The sequence below is a fragment of the Manis javanica genome, chromosome 10 (genome assembly GCF_040802235.1).
Source record: "Manis javanica isolate MJ-LG chromosome 10, MJ_LKY, whole genome shotgun sequence".
Classification (NCBI taxonomy): Eukaryota; Metazoa; Chordata; class Mammalia; order Pholidota; family Manidae; genus Manis; species Manis javanica.
The window spans coordinates 28,008,456-28,020,548 of record NC_133165.1 but is presented as its reverse complement, the minus strand read 5'-3'; the positions used below and the strand labels follow the sequence as shown (position 1 = coordinate 28,020,548).

The following is a 12,093-nucleotide window of genomic DNA, read 5'->3' as shown; positions in this document are numbered from 1 at the left end:
TGGGTAGCCAAGAGAGGCTATTCCCCAAAGTAGACCAATACATCCAAGGCAACATGGTCCTGTACTATGGTGGGCACACGTATGCTTGTGGAGGGCCCGTGGGAAAAGCACAGAAATGTCTAGGCTCATTTCTACATCTCTCATGGCTCTGTACTTTTCCCTAAATGCAAAAGTAGTTTAAATAAAACACATCTGACAAGATCCATGGTGAAAAGTATACCAAAGTCCCTTGATTTAAGATGCTATGTAGGTGTGTGATGTCTTCTTTAATAAATAAAGTTAATGTCATGGAATATTTCAAGATAATGTATTCTCAGAGTCTGTTCTTTACCTTAATTATGTTTTCTGTCACTTTTCATTAAATCAGGAAGTTAAAAAAATCCATTTCAAGGTAAAGGCATAAACAGTTCATGTAAAATCTCATACTAGCAATGACACGATACAGCTTTCATAAAGAATAACCACTTTGCACACTGCTATAGTTTCACTGTCAAAATTAAAAGAGAGCAGTAAACTCTATGATGGCAGCACAGTGCTGAAAGACTTGTTCAATATATATTTACATGTCTGTACATTACAAACAGTTTGTCTTACAGAAAGCATGCAGAAACAAGCCCTCTCTTGGCTTAAGATCATCATTTATTGGAAAATAACTGTTAGCATATTGGGAACTAGGAGTATTTCTATTTGGGGGCAATTTAATGTCATAAACAGAAATCTTAACCCTGCAGTATTATAGACTCTTTGCTTTTAAAATATAAGCACTATCAATATTTTATAGCTTCACTTTCACAGAGCTGTTGACCTTAAAAAGCTGCTGTTTATACAAGAAAGAGAACAATGTGTCCACAGTAAGGAAAATATTTCCATTAAAGAGTCACATTACTCTTCTTGCCCTGTCCCCCTCCTGGCTGTCTTAGAAGAGGCAAAGCAGAGAGTAAGAACAGAGCAGATGTGTAAATAGCAGCCTCTGCCAGCTGACAAGGGGATGAGAATCGGAACACTAGGGAAATGCATCTCGTGGCAGAAGTGGTTTCTGCACAAAGCCCAGCGGACAGAGGCAGGGACTCAGGGCTAGTCGCTGATCTCTACATTGACTATCAGTACTCTTCAGAGTGGCACCACCACTGCTTTTCAGAAATGAGAACTGACATGCCTGTACCTACCGATGAATGGAGCTTGTTCTAAGCTTCAGGGCCTCCATTCTCCGGGAGGAGCTGGGCCTCCTGGCCAAAGTGCTTGCTTTGGAGCTGATGGCTCTGCCTCCATCACCATGTGATCCCAGGTAAGCTACCTATCCCACAGTTAATGAGCAACTTCCACGTGCCAGACACCCGTGATGGGTGACTGTAGGAAGCGTCTCCTTTCATCTGCCTAGCTCTGGGCCTTGAGCACGCTCCTTAACTTTGCTTTCTAAGGTTTTATTTTTGTATGTGTACAGTGAGATAATATGTCTCTTACAGAGCTGTTTTGAAGATTTACAAAATTGTTAGTAATCCTTACCATCCAAGCTCTTAGAAAAAAACACCCACCCTTAACATGGACAGATACTAACATTAAAAAAAATGTCCTTTTCATTTCTTGACAATCTCCAGAGCACTAACATAGCTTTTGTTAATGAAATTGCCTTAAAAAGCCTGTCTCTGCTGGGAGGCTTCCTATAATTATTTGTGCTGTGTGACATGAAATGGTGACAGTGGACAGCTAGTAATCAAGGCATGGGGATAAGGGGGCGATTACCTGAAAAACAAAAAAGTTGGCCCAAAGATGAAAAGGCAGAAAAAAGAGAAGATTTCCTACTCAAGGGATCTGAAACAATCTCTCTTCCTACAAAGGAGATGTGGTCCCCAGTCCCAGTCACTCAATGGGTGAGGATGAATCTCCAGCCCCAGGCGCTGACAAGGCTGTGAAGGAGCCAAGAGGACAGGATGCCACCTCTCTGTTGGGACAGGCGGATGGGGTCAGGGCTTCCTTGTCGTCCCCTTGGGTGAATATCACTACCCTTGCTTTGCAGGTGAGGAATGTCAAATGCCTTCCCTAAGGTTGCACATCCTGGGACTGAGTTCTGCTCCACACTAAAGACCTTGCTCTAAACATCACACTTAGCGGGTCCCTGTGACCGTGGCGGCTCTGCCCTGCTCCTCCATCTCACGGCTGCTGGTTTGGGGGCCCCTCCATACTCACCCATGGCTTGACATACGATGTCCACATTTTCTTCCACTTCTGCGAAAATCCGACTCTCAGGTTCTACAGTAAAATATGGTGGCTCTTTAAACAAGAAAAAAACAAAAGAGCCTGTAGGTGAAAGGTGTATTTTAGAGAAGACCCTTACAGCTAAAAGAATTTGCACTCCTTTTGAAAACTATTTTGAAAACTTTTTTAGTTTGTCACTATACACACAAACTCAGAATTCAGTGAGCAGAAGCCAAAGGCAATTTATACTTTAAGGTTTCAGAAAGCAAATCACTACTCAGGGCTATGGCCACTTTTCAGTCTATGGGCTTGAGTCATGGAATATCTTAACTCACAGTTTAGAAGGACTATCCCAAGAGGTCCGTAAAGGTTTATATTTACAGCACAGTATTTTATAGGCTAGTTGGCTTCAGTATCTTAACTAAACACCAACTCATGAAGCATGTCAAATAAAGCACCACAGCCAGACTCCCAGCCTATATCAGAGAGCAAGGTAGCCTATTAACATATTTTTTAAAGTCTTCACAGTCTGTCTTCTCTGAAATATAGATTTAACACTTTCATGGAATGCAAAACATTAGTTATGAGAAGAAAGGGAATGGAACTCTCATTCAGCTTTTGTAGCAGAGAAAATTCCTCTAACATTTGCTATCTTTGGACGTTCCACTCCCCTGTTCAAAAGGAGAAAGAGTGGTTGTATGAAACAATGAATTTCTTTGAAGAGTAAATTGCAATATTTTTCCCAGTTTATTCAGGAGAAATTCAACAATGGCATGGCCAAGTGCCTTGAGGATTAAGGTGGCAGCGATTTTATTATCATAATAGCAAAAGGCGGCTATATTCACTTTCTGTGTGATAATTAATTTCTGGGCACTGTCTTCCAGAGTGGTTTAGTTTCACCGTAATTGTGTTAAATGAGGGTAATACAGCTTGGCATGCCTCCTATATTGACTGTATCTTTAAAACAGGGTGGAACCTTAAAGAGAAAAAAGAGAAATGAGAACTTAGCATTTCAGAGAAGTGATTAAGGAGAAAAGGTTTCTTGTGGAGGCAAAGTTAGGTATCACTTCCACAGTCACTTGGATCACTTGAGCAGAAGCAAACTGCCAGAATGATTCACTCTGGCTGAGGCTGCAGACTCACTAGATGGAGGCAGAACCCTCTACTCCGTTTTGCGAGTGTGTAGACCAGGCCTAAAGAGAAATGGCAAAGAGTTAATACTCCCCATTTCAAGCTGGTTTTCACTGCACACTCACAGATTCATAGCCAGCTGCATTTCTTCATCAGTAGTAATGATGGCAGCAGCAGTATTTATATTCTAACTGTACTGTGGCTGCATCCTGTGAAGGCCCTGTGTGCAGGCCATGCCCATATTCATCAGTGATGCTAAAGTCAGTATCAGCTGCCATGATTTGTTTAAAGATGTGTGAGTGGAAAGGAAAACAGTCAAGTTAAAACATCAGCATCTACCTGTCATTAATTTCCATTTTCTTTGTTCAAGTTGAACATTTCATTCTGAGGTTACTGTGGAGTTCCAAGAAGTTTAAGAACTAATGGAGAAAGGGCCTATGTATCCTTTACCAGTTTTACCCAATGGTGGCATCTTGTAAAACTACAGGCCAACATCGCAACCAAGACGTTGACAGTGAAGCAGGCGACCTATAGTGTTCCTGTCTCCCCAGTTTTGCGTGTGCGTGTGTGTGGCATGTGTGTACGTGCAGCGGCATGCAGGTTCTCTGCAGTGCTCACTCATGTGGGTCTGTGTTAAATGAGGGTAATACAGCTTGGCATGCCTCCACAGTCAGGATGCAGAGCTGGGCCAGCCCACAGGATCCTCCACGCTGCCCCCCAGGGTCCCGCTAGGCACCTCTGCAGCCGCACCTCAGTTCTCCATTCCTAATTCTGTCATTACAAGGATGTTATATAAAGGAAATCATACGTTATATAGCCTTTGAAATTGGCTTTTTTCACTCAGCCTAATTCCCTTGAGATTCATCCAAGTGGAGTTCCACTTTGATAATAAAAATCCATACATATAAACATTTGCCATCTACCAGACCAGACAGCCTTCTGTGAGGCACTGGTTATGAATGCACCTGGTACAATGGCCAGTGTCATGGTGCTGCTCTGTCTTGCTCTGCAATGTCCAATGCCCCTCCACCCTGAGGGTCAGAGATGATGGGTGCTCTTCACACAGTGACCCAAAGCTGGCTCAGGCTGAGCCAAGAGGCGGCTCTGAGACTGGGGTTCACAGGGAACCTCCAGGCCTGTGTCCTTGGAGACACCCACACGCTCCTGTCAGCCAGTCCCCATGGGAGCTTAGCACAAACCCACCAGCCCCACAGACCCCGTGGCACCGATGCACAGCTGCTGGGGTCCCTAGGCCTGGTCTGGGGGGTGGCCTGCCAGGGTTTGCAAAATATTGTCTCTTTCCTCTGGGCCGAGGGAGTTTAGTAAACCAGGAAGGCCAGGACGGCACAGGCAGAGCATGTCTGTTTCTTTTTTGGTGCTCCTGCCTCGTTCCTAAACGCTCACCAGGGGGCTGAGCAACCAGAGTGGGTGTGGAGCTGCCAAGGGCCCAGAAAGGCCCATGCGGCCTCTGATGGTTTTACTTTCCCCCACCTTACATATGTTACAGTTTCTCTTGATGCTGACACTTCACATTAACCTAACTCAATAGGTGCTTGGAAGATTGTTTTCCTCTTGGTCCTCAGCTACTTTTACACATAGCAAGCCACAAAGAGAAAAATGGGAGGGAGTACCAGGCATACCAACCATGGAAAGACTGGGAACTGAACAGTGGGGAAAATCTGCTATGAGTGAGTTGCTTTGTGCATAGATAGGAGCATGTGTTAGCTAATCGGCAGTAACTCTTTCTAGAAAGGGTACACTGCCAGCATAGGTACAGCCTGGACTTTTAGAAACTTATCACGATTGCAGCCAATAAAACGGGATTGAAACGAAGACTTTATCCCTTTTGAAACAGTACGAAGACATCAGGAAAATGTCTCATCCTCTGTGTGAAACTGGACTGTTAAGAAACGGCCAGCCGTGCTAATCACTGCTCACCTCTGCTGGGTGCCAAGGGCAGCCACCCACGTCAGCAGAAGCCCCCCAGTCTCAGAACTGGAGGTGGGGTACCTCCCAGGAAGCCCAAACCAGGGCTTCTACCCAATCCCCCACTCTCCAAAGTGTCAGCACATCAGCTGCCCATTCTGGCCCCATGGAGGTGGTCATGCAGCAGCCCACGCATACCCAGGCTCCTCTGGCTCTCCTGGCCCTGACCTGGGCTGTAGCTTCTGCCCAGAGCCCAACATCTGAGCTGCAGGGCCTGACCTGAGTGGGGCTGACTGCAAGTCGGAGGACATCCCATCTTCCTGCCTTGCCCTCCAGAGCCCCACCTCAGGGAGCAGCCCCTGACTTGCATTCAAAGCCCACACTTGGGTATCCATGTCCCATGTGATGGGGCAGTGGCCCCCAAGGCGCCCGCCCTTGTGTCCCCGAGTCCCTGCACCCAGTGAGTACGCCGGAGAGCAGGGTGAAAGGCCTTGGAGGCTGCGCTGAAGGTTGTTCACCTTACCACATGGTGAAGATCTAGGAAGCCCTGGGTGAATCCTTGAAAGCAGAGAACGAAGAGGAAGTCAGGTGGGGGAGGACAGGAGGCTGGCTTTCCCTGCCTGTGGAGGGTCACCTGAGCCCCTTGAGCAGGCAGTTGGCTATAGTCAGACCCTGTGCTTGCTTAAACCTCAGAGATGAAGCAAGATAGCCGGAGGTTGACAGGTGGAGTGAATAGCCCCAACCCGCCTGTCTTGTCTCGTCAGCACGAAATAAAAGTGACTGAAAGCACATGAGTCTGCTTTCTTTCATCTGCATGCCCACATGACGGCTCTTGTCACAGCCCCGCTGGTGGCAGTGACAACACCGTGAAACTGGCCGCACTGCTTCCCAAGGCCCCTGCCCTTCCCTGGGCTGGGCTCATCACCTCCCAGACCACTCTGAATCGACAGAGGCACTCTCAGGGCTTCTCAGGGTGACTCCACCACAGAATCCTACCTGTCCCAGCAGACACTCACAAATAAAATGGGAAGTGAATCAACACCATAAAGAAGTGAAGTGTGTCCCTTAAAGCCAGGGCAGTACAGTGGCGACTCGAGGGAATACAGAAGCTATCTGCTTTGGGATTCAGATATAAATGCCAAGCCAAAGTTCATATGATAGATTTAAGTAGTTTTAAAAGAAACAATAATGGAAACAAATATTTTAGTATACAGGGAGACATATTTCTTCTCTTGTTTAAATTACCTTAAATTTTTTTAACACAATATAGCATTGTCTATGAGAGATTTACACATCACAAATTTTAATTTTGGTCCAATCTGTAATGTGCTTTGTTCATATAATTAAGGATCAGCCTGATGGGAAGTCTCGCGGGGAATGGGGATGCAGTGTTCGCTTCTGCACGGCTGAGTGAGGAGGCAAGAGCTCCCACTCGGATCCCTAGTTAGAATCGACAGTGGTCTGGGACTCAAAGCCTGCTTTCCCTCTGATGCTTCGTAACCCTCACACTTAGTTCAGAGGGCTGACAGGTGTGCATGGCCGGTGCTAGGCAGAGCCATTTTCTAATGATTTAGAGGAATTTGAGATACTCAAGGCCAACTGCCTTTCATGCAGTATTTCTTGATACACTTGCTAATTTCATGTGAAAATATAAGCTTTCATTTTTTCTTAGATTGCCAAGTGACAAACTGCAAAACATGTTATGTGCGGAGCCATGTGCTCCCCCGAGGACTGTCTGCTTCTTTGACCTTTACTGTTCTCGATTCCCCTTCCTCCTGAAGAGGAGAGGAGAGTTTCTACATCCAGGAGCCGATCTCTAAGACACCTCTTATCTGCAGTGGCCACCGCCCTGCCAGGCAGGTCACTACAGTAGTGATCACAGCCACTTAAGGAGACTAAAACTATGATAGGAAATGAAAAAATGAGAAAAAAGGGCTCTTGCCTCACAACTTAGTATCTTATCATGATCTGAACACAATCTGAGGATTCCTTTAGCTGCTGTACCACATGCACTTCCTAACACAGATATTTTCCAGCATTGAGAGCAATTCACATGTGCCAAGTTTTATCTCCTCACTCTCCTTGGTTCAGGAATGACGCTTGGCTCATGTTCTGGAAGCATCCCTGTTTTCACTTTTTAATTTAATAAAAGGTAACATCCAACAGTTTCTAACTTTCTTCTGGGACAAAATAATAACTGTAATAGAATAATCTCTGAACCCTGGTTCAAGAGATTGAACCAGAGAATGGTCAAACAGGAGTTACAACAGTGCAGTGGCAGACAGACCAGCACAGGGAACTGATACATATAGGGACTTCACCACTCTACCACAAACTTTACATCAGAAGTATTCAGGGGAGCATTTCTGGGAAATATTCAGAACATTAGCTCTTTGGATTTAATGGGTTTATATTCTTGGAAAAGAAGAATAGGATGGATTTAGAAGAGAGACTCAACTTTGTCTCCATTTGCTGAGTTAAAAATAAAGTTGGTGCAATATAGGTGTTACTGTGTTGTGTGTGTGGAGTGTCCATGCACATGGCCACCAAGGGTGCTGGCTGCACCCCTGCTGGCTGAGCATTACCTATGATAGAAAGAAAGGCATTTGCTCTCGCCAGCTCCAAAGGGCTCCCTCCTAGTGTTGCCTCGCAGACATACACCCCGGTGTCTGCCGATGTCGGGTTGCTGATGGTGAGGTGTCTCCCAAAGCTGTGGAGCCCACTGGTGATCCTCACCCCATTCCTCTTCCAGTTCACGCTCAGCTCCTCAACAGGCCTGTGAGAGCGGAAGGCATTGGTGACAACGTGAGTCATGAAGGTGGCAGTAATAATAATTTCAGGCATTGAGCACAAGTATGACAAAGCCAATTCTATCAGGAGCCATGGGGGTTGAACAATGGACATTTAAAAATCAATCCACATATGACTATTCCCTTGGGTGAACATTGACCATATATTCTGCTCAAGGGCTATTGAGCAAGCATAGCTAATTGTTGCAGCAATGGACCATCAGCTCTAATGATTCCATTTGCTCAGGGAAAGAATGTTTAAAGTAAATGCCACTAGGGGGGGGGGATGCGGCTCCATGGGGGGTGTGATCCTGGGAGATCAATTCGGAGCAACTGCTAATTAGGCTGAGAACACCTAGGCTACAGGGGAGAAGAGGCATTAAGTCTTTTCTTGGCACCCAAAGGCCTCAACTGCTCTCTCCTCCTTAGCATCTCAGAGGAGGCCTCCACTACCACTGATGGCTAAACTGGAAAAGCACCCTTTCCGATATAGACGTTATATTGAATATGAACATCAAATACAAGGCTTGGGAATCCAGTTCCCTGTCTTCCCAGATATGTGCTCATAACTGGCTGGAAAAGAAGACCACCATTGCTAGAAGAGCGAACCCCACTGTCACGTGTCCTTCCACTGGACAGTCACCGCACCCAGTCATTGTGGATTAGCATCCCCATGTGGAGGACTAGCCACCTACCTGGCATTGGCTATGCATTCCAAGGTGATCTCGCTGGCCCCAGCTACCACACTTCGGTTGCCTGGGGGAACCACAATGACAGGGGCCATGGTTTCAGGTGTGCCAACATCTCCTGCAGCAGAGGAAGTGAAAGTCCATGCAACTCTCCCAAGTACAGAAGATGTGTCATATTCCAATTATGGCAAATGCAAGATCTTGTCAAGCCACTCTGATAGGACACCTGAATCTCACCACCCACCCTAAGACCCCATGAGAAGTCCTTTGGGTGGCCCCTGTCACTGGCCTTTCTCAGCCCAAAGGAATGTGGGGCGGAATCCACACAGCCCAGAAGTGTTATGTCCTGACTAGAGGTCAAGGGAACCCAGAGCCTTGAGCTACCACTGGGTACACTGCACGGATAAGGGGCTTCAAACTGCTGAGCACTTTCCAAAATGCTGGTTGAGGATTTTTTATTGACTTAAGAGTTTGCATATTGAGTTACCTATCTACCTACTATTTTCATTATCTGTTCAATTCCACTAATATTGCACATGTCAGGCACTCTGCTAGGCACGCATGTCATGAGAAAAGAGCTGGCTTTCTCACTGGGGCCGGAATGTGACTCCCTGAGCAAACACATGCAATTAACAAGGTGTTCTGATCTGCTCGCACTCTCTCAGTCTCCTTCTTTTCCGAAAGTAAATATCCTGAATCCTTCTGTTTTCTGAGTATCAAACTATAAATAATTTAGCTCATACTTTTGGTGACAAGGGAAAAAATGTATGACACATTTTTGCCACTTTTCTCTAAAATACATGTAATATCAAAGTTAAACTACTCACAGTGCATTTTATTACTGTTTATTTAGGGAGAACGAAGACTGATCAAATATTTCTAGAATAGGAATTTCAGTAAAGGGTAGAGATGGCAGAAACTGGAAATAAAAATAAATTTAAATTACTGAATGTGCAAAATGCTTCATCTAGTACTTCATGCTGAAGAGAGCTCTGGCGAGCGGGTGCCTAGCCCGCTGGGCTGGCAGTGGGGTTTGGGCCATTGAGAGGGAACAACAGGAAAAGGAGGACTGGCCTCTCATCAACACTAATTTCTCACAGCTTCATGTTCTGGCTTTCACTGCCTAAGCAGAATGTGATTTTCGAATTAAAGGTCCACGTGAATTTTTTAAAAAGAAAGAAAAAAGGCTTGATGCAGGCAGAGCCAACAAATTAATTTTTTAAAACCTATGTGTTGATTATATTGGCGAACTCGCGGGGCCCCCAGAGAGCTGCGGGCAGCCTTCACTTCTCCCAGTTCTTTGCCTCCAGAGCCAGTCCTGCAGGGCAGATCTTCCTTCTGACACTCCGCATTTCTGAGATGGCAGAGATGGTTGGGCTGGTTGTCAGATTTCTGGGGAGATGCCAGAGTACAGACGCTTTCAACGGGGCAAAGGACAAAAGCTGAATGCTGATCAGATTAACTACCTGCCTGTCACCTGTGAAAGTTGCTGATGAGGAGAAATGGTCTGGGAAGCTAATATTTGCAAATAGTTATGGGAAGTGAAGGAGAGAGCAGGGAATGCTAAAAGGTCACTGAGCAAGTTGCTAATTTGGCATTAATCACTGCTCAGCCACGGTGGCAGAAGAGGAAGCCCGTGCTCAGCGCTTGTCACTGCGTGGGGAGGACGGCCCCAGCTGCACACTGATCCCCCTTCACAACCCCCAGACTGTGCAGGAGACAGATCAGCACCAAGGCCAAGTTTATGGCCGCTCAGGGACAGGTGGGTGAGAACAGGGCATGTGACTCTCCCATGTGGATTGCAGCCACACGGAGAAGATGAAGCAGTCCTTAACTGTGATTCGAATGGAATGACAACTTCCGTTTATGCCATACTTTCAGTGTACACCGACACGCTGTTTCAACGGACCCTCACCCTCCGAGCTGCCAGGACAAGGTGAGTTCCTAGCTCAGGTCAGGGCTGGCCAATGTCAGTCTGTTCTCAAACCCCAACCTTCCCACCCCAAACTCCCTTGTTCTTTTAATGCTGTGTGAACTACACACGACACTTGTTGCAGAAGCAGGTGCAAGAGATGCAGAATAAAATGTAATCATTCCTGAAAGGAGTATTTGTCACAGACACATGAGGGTGCTGTTAAGGTGACCCTGACCTACGGAAACTGCAACAGCAAATCAAAGCAAGGCCACTGTTTGCAAAGCCTGTGCACTTTCTATGGAAACCACTGTAGCAGCTTTGCAGTAACATTTTACATGAGGGCCAGAATCCAGGTGTCCCAAAAGCAGGGACTGTACTTATTACAGCACCCAATGCTCCAGCACTTTCCACTTTTAAAAAATAGTTTTATATCTAAAAGGATTAAAAAGGACAGTACAGAGAGGCTTCAGGTGAAGTTCAACGACCCCCCACCACCAAGATAATATTTGGCTTGTCAATTGGCAACTTGGCCTCAGTCAGGTGGGAAGCTCACTACTGAAAGGTCCTGAACCCCAGAGCGCAGAGGTCCTTCTCTGGGGCCTTTCATCTCAGAGAGGCTGGAGCCTCACCTATTCATCTGTGTATGCACTTTAACTGCTTAGCTTCATGTGTCAGGAGGAGGGTAGGAAGTAGCCTGTCCATACTGTCACCTACTCCCCTTGTTTTTAGCTCTGGGTCATGACTAGGCCCTCGGTGACCAAGTCCTTCACCAGTGTCCCCAAGCCCAGAACCCCCTCCCCAAGGCCATTACTCCCCCATCTGAGAACTGCTTTCCAGTATTTGTTTCATCTCATCTCAGTTGCTAATGGTTTCTCTCTCTGTCACTATGGGACTCCCTTTACTGCGCTGAGTGATTTTCAGTTGTGTTTAAGTGGGAGGAGGTAAGGGATGTGCTTCATCTGCCATTTTTAACCTGCCATGCTGACTTTTCCACCAATTTTTTTTTTAAACATTTAAGTTTTAGAAGATGCAAAGAAGACTATCCAGGCATTCTTAAAAGAATAAAACAACCTCATTATTCCTGCTATCCCCCAGTATCTGAGATATAAAAACATTCAACAAACACTTAATGATTGGTTAAGTTTTCATAAACATTCTGCAATAATGAGCCATTGCTACCACCAGGAATATTACCGTCTACTTCAATGTTCTACAGTAACACATTTTCAAATGCCATGTGCCAGTGTATTAAGAATTATTTCCAAGAAGAATGAAAGTAAAATGGGAAGAGGGAGGAGAACTGTGCTTTTCCAAGCTCCCACATGACCACTAAACACTGTGCTGAATGATTTACAAATGTTTTCTCATTCGGTCTAACACCAAGCTGATAAGATAGCTATAATTATGCCCTTTCTGTAGATGAGAACACTGAGGCCCAAAGTCACATCAC

The 12,093-nt window shown here is 45.8% G+C and overlaps 1 protein-coding gene and 1 long non-coding RNA gene across 12 annotated transcripts in view; one reads left to right on the top strand and one right to left on the bottom strand.

The window, feature by feature from the left end:
• Positions 1-12,093, bottom strand: part of SDK1 (sidekick cell adhesion molecule 1) — a 1,045,458-nt gene that overhangs the window by 247,879 nt on the left and 785,486 nt on the right. For all 11 annotated transcript variants that reach the window (XR_012122096.1, XR_012122097.1, XR_012122095.1 and 8 more), the window contains 3 exons: positions 8,735-8,846; positions 7,836-8,026; positions 2,185-2,268 (listed from right to left, as the gene is read on the bottom strand). Coding sequence is in view for 7 of the 11 variants with exons in the window: in XM_037008170.2 (XP_036864065.1) it covers positions 2,185-2,268; positions 7,836-8,026; positions 8,735-8,846 (387 nt within the window). In the remaining 4 variants the exon portion in view is untranslated. The remainder of the gene's footprint in view (positions 1-2,184; positions 2,269-7,835; positions 8,027-8,734; positions 8,847-12,093) is intronic.
• Positions 897-7,829, top strand: LOC118970457 (uncharacterized). Its single transcript, XR_005058476.2, has 3 exons — positions 897-1,285; positions 1,836-2,014; positions 5,180-7,829. It is a non-coding gene; the product is annotated as an uncharacterized lncRNA (long non-coding RNA).